General features: G+C 44.2%; 1 protein-coding gene across 3 annotated transcripts in view; it reads right to left on the reverse strand.

The window, feature by feature from the left end:
* Nucleotides 1-905: 905 nt before the first annotated feature.
* Nucleotides 906-21,389, reverse strand: part of Mrrf (mitochondrial ribosome recycling factor) — a 61,255-nt gene continuing 40,771 nt past the window's right edge. For 2 of the 3 annotated variants that reach the window (XM_028886121.2, XM_028886120.2), the window contains 2 exons: nt 13,784-13,943; nt 906-1,594 (listed from right to left, as the gene is read on the reverse strand). In XM_028886121.2, the coding sequence (XP_028741954.2) occupies nt 1,517-1,594; nt 13,784-13,943 (238 nt within the window). In that variant the 3' untranslated portion in view covers nt 906-1,516. The remainder of the gene's footprint in view (nt 1,595-13,783; nt 13,944-21,389) is intronic. The other variant, XM_037204477.1, reaches the window with a different exon arrangement.

Here is a 21,389-nt window from a genome sequence, read left to right on the forward strand (position 1 = left end):
AAAAAGGCCACTACTTCCCTACTCCATTGTCTGGGAGGATTCATTACCTTAACACAGGCACGTTTGTTTCCATATTTCTAAGTGTATGTGGGACATATATGTCCAGTTTCCTGTGAAGATTACAAATAACGCCTAAAAATAGCTCAGCTCATGATAGTTTTATTATTAATTGAATAAATGAAAAAAATGATTGTGGGAGAGGAGAAAAAGACAAACTACATGCTACAACAGGTGAGCTGGCTTAGCAGAAAAAGGTGTTTGGTGCCAAGCCTTGAAGTCTGAGTTCTAGCCCCAGGCCCCACATGGTGAAAGGAGAACACTGACTCACGGGAGTTGTCTGACCTCTACATGAGCGCTATAGCATGTGTGTGTGTGTGTGTGTGTGTGTGCGCGTGTGTGCGTGTGTGTGCGCGCGTGTGCGTGTGTGTGTGCGCGTGTGTGTGTGTGCGCGCGTGTGCGTGTGTGTGTACGCGCGTGTGTGTGTGTGCGCGCGTGTGCGTGTGTGCGTGCGCGTGTGTGCGTGCGCGTGTGTGCGTGTGCGCGTGTGTGTGCGTGTGTGTGTGTGTGCGCGCGTGTGTGTGCGTGTGTGTGTGCGCGCGTGTGTGTGCACGTGTGCGTGTGTGTGCGCGCGCGCGCGCGTGTGTGTGTGTGTGTGCGCGCGCGCGCGTGTGTGTGTGTGTGTGTGTGTGTGTGCGCGCGCGCGCAAATATACACAGATGCGTGTAAATACAGAAATGCAAAAAGATGGGCCACAACAAAGCACCTGTCTATCAGGAAGACAAGCCCCGGCCAAACGGAGCACATTACCAAGTCAACACTGACAAGGACAAGAGTGCAGTGACAGAAAGAGAAGCAAAGCATTGCTGAGCAGATGCCAACTGACTCAACACCAAGACGTGGACAACTTCAAGCGTCAGTTGGTGTCATTCTCTCCAGTTATTTTTGTCAAGATACAGACTAACAGAGGAGAAAAAGAGATTTAATACAAGGAGCCTGTGAGCCCAAAATGGGGTCTAGATCAGAAGGCAGAGAGACTGCCCAGAGGGCGAGGCTGATGCCACAGTGGACAGTCCTCGTGGGGCAGCACGTGGGATGACAATCCAGACACTGCTCTGGCTTGCTTTCTTAAGAGGTTCTGGGGCTCTCCCGCCCACACCACTCTGTCTCTCCTCTGTAGTTATTTTCCAATTTATTTAAGTTTGATCATCAGCAGTCAGGGTGAAGGCCCACTTAGTCCAGATGAGGTAGAAACGAGCCAGGGTCCGATCACTGTCTGAAAGGAAGCAGGCTGTGGTGACAGCAGAGTCAAGGTCACTGCCACAGCAGACATCCTCTGAGCTGTCACACCAGGAGACTCCAAGCAGAACAACACTATGCAGGGAAACAAGGAGAGATTCGGTGAGTCGGCAGGGCCTCCGTGGAGGAACAGCAGTGAGGGCCTCTGATGGATGGACAGGGGAGTGGGAGGCACCAGCATGTCACCTAAGGGATGACCAGAATATGTGACTGCTGACTTTCATCCAAGGAGTTCTTTGGTCTTTGCTGCCAGATGCCTGTCAAGCTCCACAACTGTGGCGTCGGCCATTTGGCTGATCTGCAAGAACAAAAATGGAAGTCTGGTGACTGCAATAGGGGGCAGGCCCAAACTAAGCAAAGGTTACTGGGAAATAATGATAGTGACAAAGTTCATACTAACTGAGGCCACCCAGGCTCTAAGAAATGTGTGGAGACCCTGCTACTGTAGGTGAGGTAGGTAAGATTATTCCCTTTTCAAATAAGAAAAACAAGGCAGGGCACACAGTCAGAAAGTCGTAACATCACACTGTAATACATAGTAGCCTGAGTCTATAAACCAACACTTAAAACTGTTACACAACACAGAAAAGCCAGCCTAGCTGCCCCAATAACCCTCCAGAGCAGTGTTCTCAACCCTCCTAACACTGACCCCGTACAGCTAGCTCCTCATATGGTGTGTGACCCCAACCATAAAGTTATTTTATTGCTACTTCATAACTGTAATTGTGCTACTGTTATGAGTCGTAATGTAAATATCTGATATGTAGGATATATACTATGCGACCCCTATAAGGGTTGTTAAACCCCCAAAGGGGTCGCAGCCCACAGATTGAGAACCTCTGCTTTAGACTGCCTTACATGTCAGCTACTCTAGTTCAGAAAGCCTTTAGATGAACTGATATAAAGAGTAAGACTCTAGAGTTAGAAAATCAACAGAGAAATTTCAATAGACACAAAAATGCAAATTACAACAGGATAAACCTTCAGCTATCACTAACAAAACTTGATGCTATAGTTCCTAATTACAATATTCATAATCTGCAAGCTACAGTGAATGGATAAGCTACACTGGATTTAATCCCCAAATATCTCAACTGGGAAATTATCAAGTAAACATGATCTGAACATAAAATTCTTCTTTACTGTAATTATTATTTATGTATATGGGTGCTTTGGCTATGTGTATTCTGTGCACCAAGTGTGTAACTGGTGCCTAAGAAGTCCAGAAGAGCATGTCAGATCCCTTGAACTGGATTTATAGATGGCTGTGAGCCACCAGGTGGGTGCTGGGAATCAGACCTGGGTCCTCTGGAAGAGCAGCCAGTGCTCTTTAACGACTCAGCCATCTCTCCAGCCCCAAGTTTTTTTTTTTTTTAAATACTTTTCTTATTTTGTTTATATAAGTGTTTGTCTACATTTATATACACACCATGTGTGAGCTTAATACATGGATGTTGGATTCCCTGAAACTAGAGTTATGAACCACCATGTGGGTTCAGGGAATCAAACCTGGGAAGAACAATGAGTGCTCTTTATCAATGGCCAACTCTCCAACCCCTAGCCTCCAAATTCTTAAATGCTAGCTGTAAAGATGTTTATATGGGCTTAAATTTTTTAAAAAATTTATATGTATGTATGTGTGTGTGCCTGCATGAGTTTCTGGTCACCACATTAAGAAGTGTACTATGTGTAGTGTGTATGTGTGTGTGCCTGCATGAGTTTCTGTGCACCACAGTAAGAAGTGTACTATGTGTAGTGTGTATGTGTGTGTGCCTGCATGAGTTTCTGTGCACCACAGTAAGAAGTGTACTATGTGTAGTGTGTGTGTGTGTGTGCGCCTGCATGAGTTTCTGTGCACCACAGTAAGAAGTGTACTATGTGTAGTGTGTATGTGTGTGTGCCTGCATGAGTTTCTGTGCACCACAGTAAGAAGTGTACTATGTGTAGTGTGTATGTGTGTGTGCCTGCATGAGTTTCTGTGCACCACAGTAAGAAGTGTACTATGTGTAGTGTGTGTGTGTGCCTGCATGAGTTTCTGTGCACCACAGTAAGAAGTGTACTATGTGCAGTGTGTGTGTGCCTGCATGAGTTTCTGTGCACCACAGTAAGAAGTGTACTATGTGCAGTGTGTGTGTGCCTGCATGAGTTTCTGTGCACCACAGTAAGTACAGGTACTCAGGAGGCTGTGAGAGCTGGTCACACTGCTAGGAACAGGAGTTATAGGGGTGATGAGCTGCCTGATGTGGGTGATGGGAAATGAACCTAGGTCCTCTCTGTAAGTGTAGCAAGCACTCTTAATTGTGGAACCAACTTTCCAGCTCCCCACCCCCAACCTAATTTTGAATAGTGAGAAAAATGAGAAAAATCTAAAGTTATCTGATGGAGAAGCAGATGAACATGGCACTACCATGGCCATGTCAAATTCTTGGGAGAGAAAATACAATTGACTGAAATCTTGGCATGGGTTCCATCTATAATAATAAAATTGTGTTTGAATAATGCTTCAAGATAATCTTAACATCTTGGAGACGTGTTCATGCTTCCCTTCAATTAAAAAAACAATTCAATATAGAAACGTCTGTGTGAATATCTGTAGAAAAACTAATCTATAAAATATCTAAACAAAAATCACATACTTTAAAAAAACTAAGGTGGGCAGGGTGGCATACACCTTTAATCCCAGCACTCAGGAGGTAGAGACAGGTGGATCTCTGTGAATTTGAGGCCAGCCTAGGGCTACACAGAGAAACCCTGTCTTGAAAAACAAACAAAAACAAAATAAAACAACAAGAAGAAACTAAGACACATGACAAAATCTTTTCATTTTTATTAAACACTTTTTCATAATATATTCCTTCCCCTACCTAACCAACTTCATGTTCTTTCTCTCTCTCTTTTTTTCTCTCTTCTCAAAAAAGGAAAAAAAAAACTAAAAAAAAAAAAAAGAAAGAAAGAAAGGAAAAAGAAAAAGAAAACCAGTAACACAAAAAACAAAATCAAAAAGTGCCAAAAAAAAAAGTGTTTAATGGTCAATCACTCCTGGAGATGGAGCATCCCTACAGTGTGGCTGATACACCCAAGTGATACTCCATTGGAGAAAACTGATTTTCCCTTTTTCAGAAGGCATAACTGCAAATAGTGTCTTGGTTAGGGTGGGATTCTGTGTGGTGTGACCCTGTGCAGGGCCGTGTGCCTGCTGTCATGGTCTGAGACTTCACAAGTGTGTCTGTCAGCCCTGCTGTGCTGGGCACCGCTTTGCTTCTTCCTTGGCGTCACTCACTCACTACCTCTGCCTCTTACAGTCTTACCTGTCGTCCTCTTCCACACAGACACCTCCGACTCGAGGGAGGGGTTTGACAAAGACAACCCTTTAAGGACTGAGTGCTCCACTCTCTGCACACTGAGCAGTTGTGGGTCTCTGCACTAATTATCATCTACTGCGAGAAGTTTCTTTGATGAGGGTTGAGCAATGCTCTGTCCTATGGGTATTGCAAATATGTCATTAGGAGTAATTTTATTGCTAGGTTCCTTTAGCAGAATAATAATAGTACGTTTTCCCCTAGGCCCATGACCTATCTAGTCTCAGTTTCTTGGCCACTTTATCAGAGTCATGCATGAGTTTTCATCACAAGGAAGGGGCCTTGAATCAAAAGCAAACAACAAAATGAAGGGGCAGCCTGTAGTGTGTCACTATTACATCAGTCCATCTTGCAGGCGCCTCTGTCGTAGGCCACAGGGTTTACAATTTGGTAAAAGTGATCACTTTTCTCTCAGGGGCCATGAAAAGTACTTTCTAGCACCACGAAAACTAGTCGGCAGGGGTGAGGCTGCTAGTTGGGCACCACCTTGATTTACACAGGTTGTGATGACACAAGCTGTCTTTAGCAACAGGGCCCTACCATCGGGGTATAGAGAGCAATCAGTAGTTTTAGCAATAGCTTGTGATGTTTTTTTTAGGGGGCTGGTCTATGGGACCTTTTTGGACAAGGACTCAACAAAATGTAACCCACTCCTGGCAGTGGAGGTTTTACTTGGTGGCATAAGATGTCTAATTGGGGCACTGTCTCCCTCATTATATGGTGACTCCATTTCAATTTCTTTCATATATGCATAACATGCCAAAATCTTAACATTCTATCTTTTAGTGATGGGAAAATAGATAATATGTTATTTAGGTCTGTATTGATTATATCCCGCCTAAGAAACAGAACATATCAAGTTCTCAGGAAGTTTTTGTTTGTTTGTTTTGTTTTTTGAGACAGGGTTTCTCTGTATAGTTTTGGTGCCTGTCCTGGAGCTCGCTCTGTAGACCAGGCTGGCCTTGAACTTACAGAGATCCACTTGGCTCTGCCTCCTGAGTGCTGGGATTAAAGGCGTGCGCCACCACCGCCTGGCCAGGAAGTATTTATTAAGAGAAAAATTGTTGAAGTTCTCTGTGTTTGTCTGCAGTAAGTATGCATGCCTTTCTAAGGATGAAAACATGATTTAGTAGGTGTTGCAGGCTCCGTTCTAAGTCTAAATGGGGTTGAAATGAAGGCAGGCAGTATTGGCAGGAAGCACTGAGGGCTAGCATAGTATGCAGATCTGTGTGCTCAGCAGCAGGCAGCTGCTTGACATCTTTATTTGCCGACCACAGGCCTTGGCCAGGAATTAGGAACTAAATACATGGCTTGAAAGAAGAGAAAGTAAAAAGGGCTTGCTGCAATTGGCCCCAGGCAGGAAAGTCTCACCCTAGCAAACGCTACACATTTTTTAAGCTGGAAAAGCACAGCTCCTGGGCTGCTGGATGCGATGGAGGAGTGGCTGAACTGGGGTGGCAGCTGCCCCTGCTCCGCAGCCAGTCACAAATGTCGCAGACACTTCTGGTCCCTGGCGCTGCCTCTCACAGGCCAGGAGCAGTGCTCAGCAAACACCAGCACTGCAGGCTGCCAGCCTGGGCCAGCCAAAGGTGAAGGCACAGTAAGGTTATCAGGGTGGAAGGACTGAGAAGTGGAGGCATACCCAGGCTGACAATTTGAAAACATGGGAGAACAGGAGCAAGTGACATTTCCACTTGGAGTCTGTTTCCTCACCCATCAAATGAGGTGCTGTCCCTTCCTCAGCTAACAGTTAAGTAAAAACAGGACTATACAAGCATGTGATAAGCTGGTTATCTTATGCAAATGCTGGCTGTGTTACTGTGACTTTTACCACCACTTTCTGACTTCAAGCTAATCCATCAACGAAGTATTTGCTAGCTTTTTAGAACAGTTGATAGGTACAAAAAAAAAAGGCCCTTGGGGACAGTTCACCTGCAGGCTCACCATTTTCATCTTTCTCAGACTCTGAAACACTGAGGATTAACGATACCAAAAGCAAGAGCAGCTCCTACTGCTGAGTAATTACTACAAGCCAGACACTGGCTAACAATCCACACAACACATGAAATGCTGCTGTCTCCTTTAGCATGCTTTCACCTAGCAGTTGCATAAGCGTTTCTACTGTATAAAATCTTTCTGTTTCTGTTAACTCATTATTGAAATCCAGCCATCTCACATAGCCCCTATAAAGTAGACAGAACAGTTATTGTCCCCATTCTACAGAAAACTAACCCAAGGTAATCTTGGGCAAGATGGCTCTGGCCATTCTGCTCTACCCACTAACTTCTTGTGTGATGTGGTGTGGCCCAAAACTCACTCACTCCTGATTGGCAATCCTACTCCACAGCACCTGGCCTACTCCTTCCTCACCTCAGCTCCATGTTGTGCTGGGGGCACTGAAAGGGTTAGTTCCATTTCATTTAAATCACAAGGTCAGGAAGCAGAGTGGATGAACAAACAGAGTGAAAGTTCTCAAGGGCCATCAACATATTAGTCACGTTTAAGCATGTGTGTCTTCTGGTCCTCCAATTGTTCTAGTCAGATGGGCACAGATCATCCCACTTTACAGATGAGCAAAGAGACTCACAGGTGAATGGAGCCATTGCTCACTTTCACAACTGGGAAATAAAAGAGCTAGGGTTTGAATGCCTGACTCCAAAGCAAGAAACATTTCCACTCTCGTGCCTCGCCTTATAAAATCATAACATTATCAACACCACCAGGACCTCTGTCATTACTGTGTCTGCTGGTTATCAGTTAAGGAAAATGGAAGACTTTAAAGACAGAGCATGGGGTGACAGGACCACAGAGCACAGCTCTGGGCAGGCCTGCACACAAGCCACCCTTCATGAGGACTGCCTCCCCCAGTCTAGCACCCTGCAGGCCCCCCCCCCTTCAGCCCCACTAGCACCAGGCTTCACTCATTCCAGAGAGTGCTGCTTCTCAGAGAAAGGCAGCAGTGAAAGGATCTTGGCCAGAGTCACTGGAGGTCTCTGCCAAATGCTTTAATGTTCAGCAGGCCCATTTATGGCAAACCACAGCGAAGGTACCACAGCAGGCTGGCAGATGTCAAGAGTCCTGAGCAGGAACATCCGTGGTCCTATAGCAGACATGGCTGAGCTAGGGGCCGGGGGAGTCAGGGGTCAGATACAGTGACTGAGACAGAACCTATCACTCAATCATTTCAATCTCACACACCAAAGATGAGAGAAATATTGTTATAAAAATATTTCAAAAGAATTTGACCAAAGAATTTTGAAAACAATTTTAAAAGAGAAGGTCAATTTCATACAATAAAAGGCTATTCATAATCCCATCACTGAAGTGGCTTTGGATATTTTGATAATTACAAGCTATCGATCTTTGTATGCCTGTGTATTTTTAAAACTTCTTTATCAGACTTACTCATTTTGTTTTATGTGTATGTGTTTTATGCGCACGTATGTAATACACCACATATATGCTTGGAGCCCACAGAGGTCAGAACCCCTGGAACTGAGTTACAAATGGTTAGGAACCATATTATGAGTGCTGGGAACTGAACCTGGGTCCTCTCTAAGAGCAGCCAGTGAACCATCTCTCCAGCTACAATGTTATTGTATAGTCCACTATTTTAGAAAATAATAAATTCATCAGTGTGGTGGTGCATGCCTTTAATCCCAGCACTCTGGAGGCAGAGGCAGGCGGATCTGAGTTTGAGGTCTACAGAACGAGTTCCAGGACAGCCAGGACTACACAGAGAAACTCTGTTTTGAAAAAATAAATTAATTCTGAAATTTTTTCATGTCAATAAAATCTTTTCCTAACTTCAATATAGATTTCAATGAATGGAATTCCAATGGACACAAATAATGGCGTTCAGGAACTTGGTTCCTAGTTTTCTATCATTATATGTAACACACTAATGAGACACAGTCCCATAGACTAAGGTTGAAAATTTCTCTTAGACATGTTCCTAAGTTATAGATCAGAACTAAACGGTCATGGCATCTGTCATACTATCCTCTAGGAAGGTTATAAAGATTTATATTAGCAAGAACAAACCATGAAAGAGGATATAAAGCTAATGGTTTCTCTAGTTCTAATCTGTCATGGTGGTTGATAAATGCATAAAGATAAATTCAACAGTAAAAATGTAAATTCCAACATGAAGCACTACAGGTACAGATGGCCTTAAAAAACAAAAACAAAAAACTACTGTATAGGTGTTTTGTCTGTACATCTGTGTACCAAGTGTGCCCGTGGTACTCAGGGAGGCCAGAAGAGGGTGTCAGCTCCCTTAGGGCTGGTGTTACAGATGGTTGTGAGTCACCTTGTGGCTGCTGGGAATAGGCCTCTGGAAGAATGGCCAGTGCACTTAACCGCTGAGCCATCTCTCTGGGCCCCAGAATGGCTATACTAACTGCACAGAAGTTCAGTAGGACATACAGGATTTTAGTCTGGTTAATTTTAGTGTGTGACTTTTTTTTATAATAAAGTTTATTTAAAAAATAAATACATTTTAAAAACTATTTCTCTAGAGTGTAAAAGATGATTTGAAGACATGCAAAAAACTGTAAGCTCACATTAAAATTTTTTAGTTCAGCCAGGTATGGTGGCACATGTCTGCACTCCTTACACTCAGGAGACTAAGAAGGATCACAATGAGTCTGAGGACAGCCTGGGCTACATAAGGAGTACCAGGCCAACCAGGACTACATAGCAAGGTACTGTCTCATAAAAACAAAAACTCAGTCTAATGTTAGAATCTAGTAAAAGGTAAAATAAGCTGGTGTGGTGGTGCATACCTATAATCCCAGCACTCAGAAGGCTGGGGGAAGAGGCCGTGAGTTTGAGTCTCATGAGTTTGAGGCAGAGCCCAATGGTAGAGCATTTACAAAGCATATGCAGGGCTCTGAGTCCAATCCCCAGCTTGTGAGGAGAAAACACACAAGCAAACCAGTGCATTTCTCTTGCCAGTGATCTCCACTTGGCATATTCTTCCTCAAGAAAACACAAAGATTCATAAAGAAGATAGTCACTGTAACCTCTGTAACCTCACTAATACAATTTTTTAATTATAAAATAAGTTTTATAAAATAAAAATATCTACAAGCAAGAACTTCTAAAAGATAATTTTGCATATGGGCACAAGATGAACTACATAGCAATCATGAGAAGTGGTCATTTGCAAAAATTTTTCAAACACAAACAGTGCCTTTATTAACAAATGAAAAATTAAACCTTGGCTCAAAAGTTTACATATACTGTACATCCTCAATATTGTTTAAAACTATGTGTTGAAAAAAAGAAAAGGACCATTTCAACATGCTGAGAGATACCTCTGCATTTATGGGATGATTCTCTTCCACATGTTAAACAGTCTTCACATTCTACATTTTCTTTATATTACTTTGATAATTAGGAACAAAGAAAAATTTAAATTGTTAAAGCAACAATCAGCCAGCAGCTTTATTACATACAAAAGCAACAGCAGAAACTCCTTTGGTGCCATCCACACAGAGAAAGGAACACGCTGTAGAGTGCACAGGGCTGCCTCCATTACGTCATTACCCAAACTTCAACTACACAACTGTAAGTGGCGTTAACAAGACGGAACTGATGTCAAGACCATGACAAGGTGCGCACTGAGGTGCTGGTCACTCTACTCTACTGAGTAAGGGGCTGTCTTCACTCTGTCTCACAGGAACCAGGCAGTTTAGTATCAAAGGACAAAGACTTTTCACTTAGGAAAGCACTGGAAAGAAAGGACAAGCTGAAAAGGGTGGGAAGCCAGTGGTCGTGAGGGAAGACTTCTGTCAAGGTCTCTGTCAAGTGTGTTTGAACAAGAGCACAGATTATCTGATCATTCTTCCTCTTCAAGGAACAAGGACTCTGCACTCTAAGGCAGACTCCAACTTGTTGAATGAGGGATCTGACAGCTTGGAAGTCCACAGCCTACTACCAGGAAGCAACATGAGGGCCAAGTGTCCACTGAAGAGATAGATCCCTAGGGTACCAAGGAGGAGCAGGCTTTGAGCCCTGATCAGTGCTCAGAGACGGACAGCCTGATCTATGACTGGCCCTCTGAGCGAAGACAGGAGAGCAGAAAGACAGCAAAAGGGGACACTTGAGACTTCAATGCTAGGCATCCCAATGGCACCTTCTAGCATTCCAGGAGCCCTTTCAAGGGAGAAATTACCAAACTCTTTTTACAGGAAAAACAGACCCCAAGCGTCAAGCAATTTCTCCAAGGTCACGGAACATCAGCTGCAGAATGGCTTTTCCTTTTGTACTGCCAGCTTCTGGTTCTTTCATAGTATAATTTTGCAGAAACTATCAGAAAACATTTTAAAAATACACTTTCAAAGCCGGAGAGATAGATCAGCAGTTAAAAGCACTTCCTGCTCTTCCAGAGGATCCAAGTTCAGTTCCCAATATCCACATGAGGTGCTTTAGCTACCTGTAATTCCACTCCAGGGAATCTGACATCTTCTTCTGGACTTTGCAGGTACTTGCACTCACCTATATATCCCCCACATAAACACACATGTATACATAATGTAAAAAATCTTTTAAAAACACCATTCTAGGCAATATACTGAATCAGAAGATGTAGGAACAATGCTCAGGAACCAAAATTCCCCTAGGTGATTGCTGACTGACCTACAACCAGAATGCTAACTGCTGGTCCAACACGAGGGCAGCGACTCACTCCACACCTCCGTAGGCCCCAACAGCTCTCCTGCTCTGCTTGCTTCTTCTTTCATGCTCCATCCTGCCCCATCTTTCTTCAGCTTTCCTAAGATGATGCTTTCATCATGAACACAGCAGCTCTGAGGCCTACCAAACACTCGGTATGACATTACTCATTTCAGCTCCTAAATCCTGATAAATTCCCTTCTTGCCTCCATCTCGCCCCCTACAGTGTTCTCTACCTGGCCACCACAGTTACTTTTCCTAGGCACACATGTGACCTTATTGTCTGAAAAATGAGAACTTTCAAGAAAAAAATTCCTGGGCACCACTCCAGATTCATTGACTTAGTATCTTGGAGCAGGCTTCAGATACTTGCCTAGGGGGTGGGTACAAGTGCACACGTGTGTGCACAAGTGTAAAGACCATGTGCTTTTTTTTTTCCCCTCTTATTTTATTTTATAATACCATTCAGTTCTACATATCAGCCACGGATTCCCTTGTTCTCCCCCGTCCTGGCCCCCTCCCCTTCCCCCCAGCCCACCCTCCATTCCCACCTCCTCCAGGGCAAAGCCTCCCCCGAGGACTGAGATCAACCTGGTAGACTCAGTCCAGGCAGGTCCAGTCCCCTCCTCCCAGACTGAGCCAAGTGTCCCTGCATAGGCCCCAGGTTTCAAACAGCCAACTCATGCAATCAGCACAGGACCCGGTACCACTGCCTAGATGCCTCCCAAACAGATCAAGCCAATCGACTGTCTCACCTATTCAGAGGGCCTGATCCAGTTGGGGGCCCCTCAGCCTTTGGTTCATAGTTCATGTGTTTCCATTTGTTTGGCTATTTGTCCCTGTGCTTTATCCAACCTTGGTTTCAACAATTCTCGTTCATATAAACCCTCCTCTTTCTCGATAATTAGACTCCCAGAGCTCCATCCAGGGCCTAGCCAGACCATGTGCTTTTATCAATCACTCTCCATCTTGGGTTTTGGGTCAGGGTCTAGTGGGATTTTATCTCTAGCAACCCACTGAGTCTATTTAATGAGCAAAGGAATTTATTTGGGGGTTAACTCACAAGACAGAATAAAGGCATTTGTCACAGGATCTTGGAAGGGCAAGGCATGGTCCAATGCTGTCTCTGGTGAGCTCTGCCCTGGTCCATTCCAGCATCCAAAAGCATGAGGTATCGAAGAGAGCACACATATGTGCATCCTAGGTCTTAAGGGTCCCCTAGCAGCCACATCCAAGAGGCATGTACCTCAAGGTCATAGGCAGGTGTAACAGTTACCTGCGATGCTTCATGGCTCAAAGAGCCACCCACTACAAGGGTCTCTCACTGAACCTGGAGCTCACCTTTAGATAGAATGTCTGGCTAGTGAGCCCCAGGGTTCCTGCTATCTCCGTCCCCTCCAATTCCTATGCTGGGGTTACAGGCAATCACCTCCATGATCAGCTTTGCATGTGGGTTCTGAGGGATCTAATTTAAGTCTTTGTTCTTGCACAGCAAACATGTTACTGAATTTTGAGTCATCTCCCTAATTCCTAGACATCTTCATTTTCCTAAGAGTAAATTATTATTCATCAAATGTTCACACACACCTTCAGACCTCTATGAAGTTAAGTATATACTTCTCAGCAGCAATGCTATCTGGTTTGGCTCATATAACAAGCTCAGCCAATGAGAAGGGGCAAGAGCAAGTCCTTAAAATGAGCCAGATGTACAGCCAATGTGGAAACACTCTGGACACTGTTCACATTCAAATTCCTCACCTGGTATATAAGACCTTTTATGATGTGGCCACTCTGTTTCCTCACTCATTGCCTTGACCCATCCTAGGATTAAACCCTGCTGACCCAAGTGGAAAATGTTCTTTTACATGACCACCCTTCTGCACATGCTGGTCTGGTCTACCTGGTCTCTGTCCTTTCATCACTTCACTCCAGGAGCACAGCATTCAGCACACAGGAAACACAGCTGCTCACTCCTCTGCAGTCAGAAAGCTAGACAGCAAGGCAAGCAGCCCTAGGTCTGGATCCCATCTCTCCCACTATCAGCAAGAGTTGGAACCGGTTCCCAGATTTCCCTGGACCAGGTCTCCTCACCCTCCTCTTACAGTGCTGCTGAGCTGCTGTTTCAGCAATGGGGACTGAACCAGGCCCTTGTGAATGCTGAGCACTTGGCTATTCTTCCAGCCTCTAACTCAGTTTCGTAGTAGTGAGGGAAAATGAAGTAAAGTGTCCAGCACAGAGCCGAGCACACAAACAAGGATCAAGAGCCTCTTATCCTCTCGGTGGATCCGTCCAGGGTCTAGCATAGGCTAGACTTAGAACAGAGACTTGGTGTTGATGGTGTGGATAAAGTGACCAGAGGCACTCTGTTTTGCTGTCCTTGCTTCAGACATGAGTACAAAGACTCCTTGGGTCAGATACATAAATACTGCATCTGTTGGCAACTGTACCTGTTTCTCTATGAGCCTGATGGTGTCCTCTGAGGTTTTGTCCTTTGATTTCTTCAGCTTATTCATTGCGTTAGTGCGAACCTTCCGTAAATTTTCTTTGGCCTTGTTGGTGTTCTGTTTGGCCAGTTTTACCAGCATTTCTCTGTGTTCCCTGGTTACTCTGAAAAGAAGACACACACACACACACACACAGATTTGAACACACTATTCTTTCTAGTAAGACACTGACCTCTAGCCAAGAATTTAACACTACTCTGTTCACTAGCTCAACAATCTACAGCCTTGACCTATCAGCTGATGACCTGACTCCTGACAGATACCAATGCACATGCTTAGTTCCTGATGAGTTATCTGGTAAAAGCAAGTAAGAGACATTACGGAACAGATAGGCTAGGTAGATCCGGAGTCAAAACTCAACCATGCTACTTACAAGATGCAGACTTGTCTTCTAAAACCCCCCAGCTGTCTAACGGGAATCAAAGGGGTGGAAGGAACTAAGATGATCATGTGACTCACTTACCATTGACCCTGACACATTTTAAATGTTCAATAAAAGGAACCAATCAGCCACAATTAGCTTTCTATTCCACAGCAATGTAAATGGGGGACAATCAGAAATAACACTATTGCTAAACTCTACATCACCCAACCGTCATCATCCTGATCTTTATAACACTCAGGATCATCTCAAAACTAACCTTCACTATCCTGATTACTATGACAAAATACTTAGGAATCACCTCAAAACCAAGAGATAGCATGAGTCCCCCTGTAACGCATAACAACTGCGGCACCAGTTGACTTAGAAAGCACCTTTGGAAGTATCCAGCATCTTACAAGGGCTTGGTAAATGCTATCAGCCTGTTATTGGTTCCTTTGTGTGTGGACCTGGCTGTCCTGGAACTCACTCTGTAGACCAGGCTGGTCTGGAACTCAGAGACCTGCCTGCCTCTGCCTCCTGAGTGCTGGGATTAAAGGTGTGTGCCACTCAGATAAATGTCAGTTTTTGTTATCAGCATCTTCATCATCATGACATTGAGCATAACCCGTGAAGAAAGGCATTTTACCGCACACAGCAGTTACTATCTCACATTTCATCATGACAACACAGCAGCACAGCACCGCATAAATGTGCTGCCTTCCTTTCTCCATCTTGCACACACTGAGTGCCAGGAGCTGAGGTAATGGATTTGGATGAAGACAATAGACCTTCATCCCGCTCCTATGGAACTTAGCTAAAGAGAGGCAAAAAGATAGTCATCAGAGTGTGAGAAGTGCTGTGGTAACCGAAGTAGGAAAAGAAAGGGGCCATACGTAACTGGATGTCAACATGCAGAAGATTGCAAATAGATCCATATCTGTCACCATGCACAAAACTCAAGTCCAAGTGGATAAAAGACCTCAACATAAATCCAGTTACACTGAACTTGATAGAAGAGAAAGTAGGAAGTAGTCTTGAATGCATTGGCACAGGAGACCACCCCCTAAATATAACACCAGTAGCACAGACACTGAGAGCGACAATTAATAAATGGGACCTCCTGAAACTGAGAAACTTTTGTAGAGGAAAGGACACAGTCAATAAGATAAAATGACAGCCTACAGAATGGGAAAAGATCTTCACCAACCCCACATCTGACAGAGAGCTGATCTCCAAAATATATAAAGAACTCAAAAAGCTAGACTTAAAAATACTGAACAATCCAATTAAAAAATGGGCTACAGAGTTTAACAGAGAATTCTCAACAGAAGAATCTCAAATGGCTGAAAGGCATTTAAGGAATTGCTCAACATCCTTAGTCATCAGGGAAATGCAAATCAAAACAATTCTGACACCTGTCAGAATGGCTACGATCAAAAACACTGGAGACAGTTTATGTTGGAGAAGATGTGGAGCAAGGGGAACACTCCTCCACTGTTGGTGGGAATGCAAACTTGTACAGCCACTCTGGAAATCAGTACGACGGTTTCTCAGAAAATTGGGAATACGTCTTCCTCAAGACCCAGTTACACCACTCTTGGGCATATACCCAAGGAATGCTCAATCTTACCACAAGGACACATGCTCAATTATGTTCATATCAGCATTATTTGTAATAGCCAGAACCTGGAAATAACTTAGATGCCCCTCAACTGAAGAATGGAAAAAGAAAATGTGGCAAATATACACAATGGAGTACTACTCAGCAGTTAAAAAAAATATCATGAAATTTTCAGGCAAATGGATGGAACTAGAAAATATCATCTTGAGTGAAGTAACCCAGACTCAGAAGGACAAACATAGTATGTACTCACTCATAAGTGGATACTACATGGAGGGAAGGGATGGCCAGACTGTAACCCACAACTCCAGAAAGGCTAGCTAACAGGGAAAGACCCTAGGAGGGACACAATGATGACCCTGCGAAGGAAAAGTGGATGAGATCTACATAAGTGGACTGTGTGTGTGTGTGGGGGGGGTGACAGAGGGCGAGGAGTGGGGGATGAGAACATAGGGAAATGGGAAGGTCAACCTGGAACAGGGACAGAGTGGGAGGGCAGGGAGGAAGATACCATGATAGATGAGGACATCATGGGAATAGGAAGAGGCAGGGTTCTGGGGAGGCTCTCAGGAATCTACAAGGATGACCCCACCTTGATCTGCTGACAGTGGTCCAGAGGATGCCTGGACCAGTCTACTCTAGTGACCAGTCTAGTGAATACCCTAATGGTCATCATAGAGCCCTTGTCCAGTGACTGATGGAGGCAGATGCAGAGATCCACAGCCAGGCACCAGGCACCAGGCTGAGCTCCAGGAATCCAACTGATGAGAGAGAGGAGGGATTCTGCAGGAGAGGGACGTCGAGATCATGATGGGAGGATGTGCAGAGATGACCAGCCACACTAGTGGAAGCCCATGAACTGTGGACTGGTGGCTGTGGAGCCCCCATGGGACTGGACTAGGTCTTCTGGATACAGAAGACAGGTGTTTGGCTCGAACTGTTTGGGGAGCACCCAGGCAGGGGGATTGGGATCTGTCCCTGGTCTATAGGCAGGCTTCTGGGAATCCGGTGCCTGCGGGGTGATGCCTTGCACAGCCTTTGTGCAGTGGGAAGGAGCTTGGACCTGCCTAGGCTCAGTGCGCTGGGCTCTGCTGACTCTCCATGGGAGACCTCAATTAGGGGGATGTGGGGATGTGGGTGGCTCGGGAAAGAGGGCTGGTGGTGGGGAAGGGAGGAAGGGGGATCTGTGGATGGTATGTGGAGTAACTAGAAAATTTCTTAATAAAGAAAAATTAAAAATGAAAAAAAAAAGAAAGAAAGAAAGAAAAGGAAGGAAGGAAGGAAGGAAGGAAGAAAGAAAGAAAGAAAGAAAGAAAGAAAGAAAGAAAGAAAGAAAGAAAGAAAGAAAGAAAGAAAGAAAGAAAGAAAGAAAGGGGGCCACAGAGGAGCAGCTAAGCCCAAAAGACATTCCTCGAGAAATGACTTCTAAATGTAGCAGGTGATGAGGTCCACTCACCACTACTCAGGGCTCTTGCTCACAGGCACAAGCAGAAACACATGTTCCTACCCTGAAATTAGACTGCAAAACTTGCATGATCTAAGGAAATGTGAGTAAAAATGTTGGGTATCAGCTCGGGGCAGAATCTTCCAGAGGCCACATTTGTTTCCCTGGGTCATAGCACAAGCTGAGATAGAATGCCCATCAGCTCAGGATGACTATGAAAAATAGTACCTAATACGTGGTTTGAGAAATGCATGTCTGTTGTTAACAATCCATGGTGAAGTATTATAAACCATGGTGACTGGGGACTCCTTGTTACTGCAGCATAATCCACACTATCCTAACTAATATACCTCACTTAATCTGAAGAATAAGTTCAAGTTTCTAGTGCTGGCAGAACAAGAAGGATTTCCAAGAAAAAGCATGTATAAAAGCTTTGAGGTACAAGGAAATCATGTTTCATTTGAGGACCCAGAAAGAGCAGATAAGAACAACAAATGGAGTAACGAGAGCTGAGGCTTGAAAGCTATATCCTGGATGGTCTTATTAGATCATGAACCCTGTCCTAGTCAGGTTACTACTGCTGTGATGAAACACCACAACCAAAAGCCACATGGGAGGAAAGGCTTTATTGGCTTACACTTCAGCATCACTGTTCATCACTGAAGGAGTTCAGGACAGGAACTCAAACAGGGCAGGATCCTGGCGCAAGGGGCTGGTTCAGACACTATGGAGGGATGCTGCTTACTGGCTTGCTCAGCCTGCCTTCTTATGGAACAGGACCACAAATCCAGGGATGGCACCACCCACAATGGGCTGGGCCTTCCCCTATCAACCATTAATTAAAATGCCCCCAGCTTGCCTATAGCCTGATCAATTCTCTGCCCTGAAGTGGTTATCACTGCAATGCTTCCTGACCCCTCAGATCAACAATCCTGAGTGAGTTGAGTCAGCACAGTCCCAAGTTCTAGGCATAGCAATGGTGATTCAGTGGCAGAACCCTCCCAAGTTCTGGGTACATGCTCAGTGTGTACTGGCAAAGGTGTATGTTAAATATTTCATGGCATCTACATATCCTTTTCTCCCATGACAAAAAGAATTTTAAGAAAAGCCAACCTCTGAAGACAAAGCAGACAGTTGAGTTAGGTGACCTCGCTAATCCCCTCCAAATCCCTCCTCAAATTAAGAGTTCCATTTTTCCTAAAGAAGAAACTGAGTCTCAGATGTTAAGTGACTGGCCCACGGGCTTGAGTGACAGAACTGGGATTCAGACCTAGATCTCTCTGGCCTGTATCCTTGTAATCTATTTCAAATAAATCACGAACTTTTGCTTCCAGGCAGAAAGCTTTCAAAGTCGTAATATGAAGCTTGGGATTGAAAAGGACAAAACCACTATGTCAGGAGTTTAGGGATTTGAATCTGATCTTGTTACTTTTATGGTTTTTAATTCACTGCACAAAAATCATGCTGACATGTTTAGGTTTCTTTTTTGTTTTGCCAAAGCATATGTCAGTATAAGGAAGGAACAGGAAAATTAAAACTTGATCCACTGGTTCAAAAAACCTAATCCTGCTGAAAAACTAGGAGGGGCAGAAAAAGAAACGAAGCTACCCTTCTAAAGGAAGGTTTGGGAAGAAATCTCTTAAATTTCTCCAAAAAGATCTTCTTGAAGTACTTCAATCTTGTGTTTTATACATAATTTGCAATAGGTATCTGACTATTGAGAAACCTTTAATAAAGAAAGCTAACTAACTTTTCACTGCTTTGTTTATATTTCAAATAGAAGAAAAAAGCCATGCATCTTGAAAAACATAAATTGGGATTCAAAAAGCCTCAAGAATAAAAAAAGGCTATCTAAAAAAATGAAATCATTATATGTAATGTAGCCTTAATACAATCTATTATTTTACATAAATGTTATTACCACCAACTAATATCAGTTTCTAACAGTGTATAACTATTACTGATATTGTCAAAAAACATGTTTTAGGATTCAAATACACAGCCAACTGTCAAAAAATATATTAGGAGGCCGGGCGTTGGCAGCGCATGCCTTTAATCCCAGCATTCAGGAGGCAGAGCCAGGCGGATCTCTGTGAGTTCGAGGCCAGCCTGGGCTACAGAGTGAGTTCCAGGACAGGCACCAAAACTACACAGAGAAACCCTGTCTCGAAGGAAATACAGTAGGAATAGGGAGAGAGGTGAGAAGAGCTAGATACTGGGCACAGAAAGGCCCAACAGGAAGAAGGGCAGATGCACTGGTGGATACTGAGCTTGTACTGCACAGTAAATATGAGAACAGACACCTAGGGCAACGGCTAAGCGCTGGTTTTGAAGTCAGACCCATTTTATTACCATCTGTGTCAGCAGAAGACAGTCATCCGTGAGAAAGCTACTTAATCAAAGAAGACGAAAAAGGACATCTCACAGAGTGGTTCAGAGAAGCAGGTACAGCAGACAGAATGTTCCAACAGAGAAAGCAGCACATAGTAGCCTCAAATACATGATAGTGTTTATGGATGTCTTAATCAAACACATTTAATTGCTTCCTCATGAAGCAACAAGAGCACATCTGTTTTAGAAAAAGAAACATACCACATTATATTATGGAAATGTCCTAATCCCTTTCTAGTCCAGTGATTAATACATCTGATCCTCTGCAGCTCACATTCATGGGGCTCGGTACTCATGTTTGTGTTCCAGGCGCCTGAGTGTCCACTCTAAATTGTGCCTACTTGCTTCTCAAGCAATGGCTGAGCCCCTTAACCCCATGCCAGATCCTGTGCTGGCTGACACACTTGATAGGAGAGGGATGCAAGTCTTTTCCCAGAGACTGAAAAAAGGCAGTGTGACCAGAGTGGAGAAAGCAGGAGGTAAGGATGTCCACAGCGAGGAGGCTGACAGGTGCAAAACCACACAAGCACTCCAATGTCATACTGAGTTATATGTGTGTGCAATGGGATGTTATCCAGCCTTCAAGAGGAATGTGATACTGATACATGTACACATGGATAAATCCAAGTGAAACAACCCCAAAAGAAGGACACACGTTGCATGACTCCATCTCTATAAGCTTTCTAGAATAGTCAGAGTCAGAGGGGCAGAAAGCAGAATGGTTCCCAGGAACTATGCATGTATAACTTTTTGATATATACAATTTCAGCTTTATAAGATGAAAAGCATTGACACTTAAACTGACAAAGTTTTTAATGTTTATTTTATCAAAAAAATTATTTTTGAGACAGGGTTTCTCTGTGTAGCTTTGGCTGTCCCTAGAACTTGCTCTGTAGATCAGGCTGGCCTCGAACTCAGAGATCTGCCTGTCTCTGCTCCTCTGGGATTAAAGGCATGCACCACCACTACCTGGCTCATTTTTTTTGTTTGTTTGTTTGTTTGTTTTTTTAAGGGGAAGAGTACTAGTAGATTCTTCTACAAACAATGTGACACACCACAAAAGAGGCTCAGGAGGTAAAGGAAACCCAACTAGACTGGTATTTGTATGGAGAGCAGTGTGCACACCCTATCTAAGCACAGGGAGACTGTGCAGAAGCCCCTGGGCAGAGAGGGAAGCGGAGGCCCACCCCGCAGCAGCTTCTTGGCTGGGGGATGAAGACCGCAGCCTTTTCCGCTGTAGTCACAGAGTCCGCCCAGCACGGTACAGGAGTTTTGGCTGAGCCGGCAGGGTCATACTTTGTTTGCACAAACTCCACAAACAGGTCTTCCAGTAACATCCTGGTGGGGGCCTTCCTGCAGAATTCCTTGAGCATGTTCCCATGAACAATAAGCAGAGGGCATGCCCCGCTGGTAACCAACACACAGAAAAACCCACTGGCTGAAACGATACTTCCCATTGTTTCTACCAAACAGGACACATGTACAACGCTATACACCACCCAGGGAAATCCCTGCTGAGTTGGGTCATTACAGCAAAACCCACTTATGATGTCTTTGGTCACTTAAAAAGTGGCACCAAACACAGAAAGATGAGCTTGTCCTAGGGCTCTGCCACTTGCTGGCTTCCAAACTTTGAATGCTCTATGCAACCCCTCCAAACTCAGTTTCCTCGTGTTTAGAACAGTATGGCTACGAAGAGGAGGCAAGGATGAAATGAAATGATGGGTGG

Source organism: Peromyscus leucopus, chromosome 4 (genome assembly GCF_004664715.2).
Source record: "Peromyscus leucopus breed LL Stock chromosome 4, UCI_PerLeu_2.1, whole genome shotgun sequence".
Lineage (NCBI taxonomy): Eukaryota > Metazoa > Chordata > Mammalia > Rodentia > Cricetidae > Peromyscus > Peromyscus leucopus.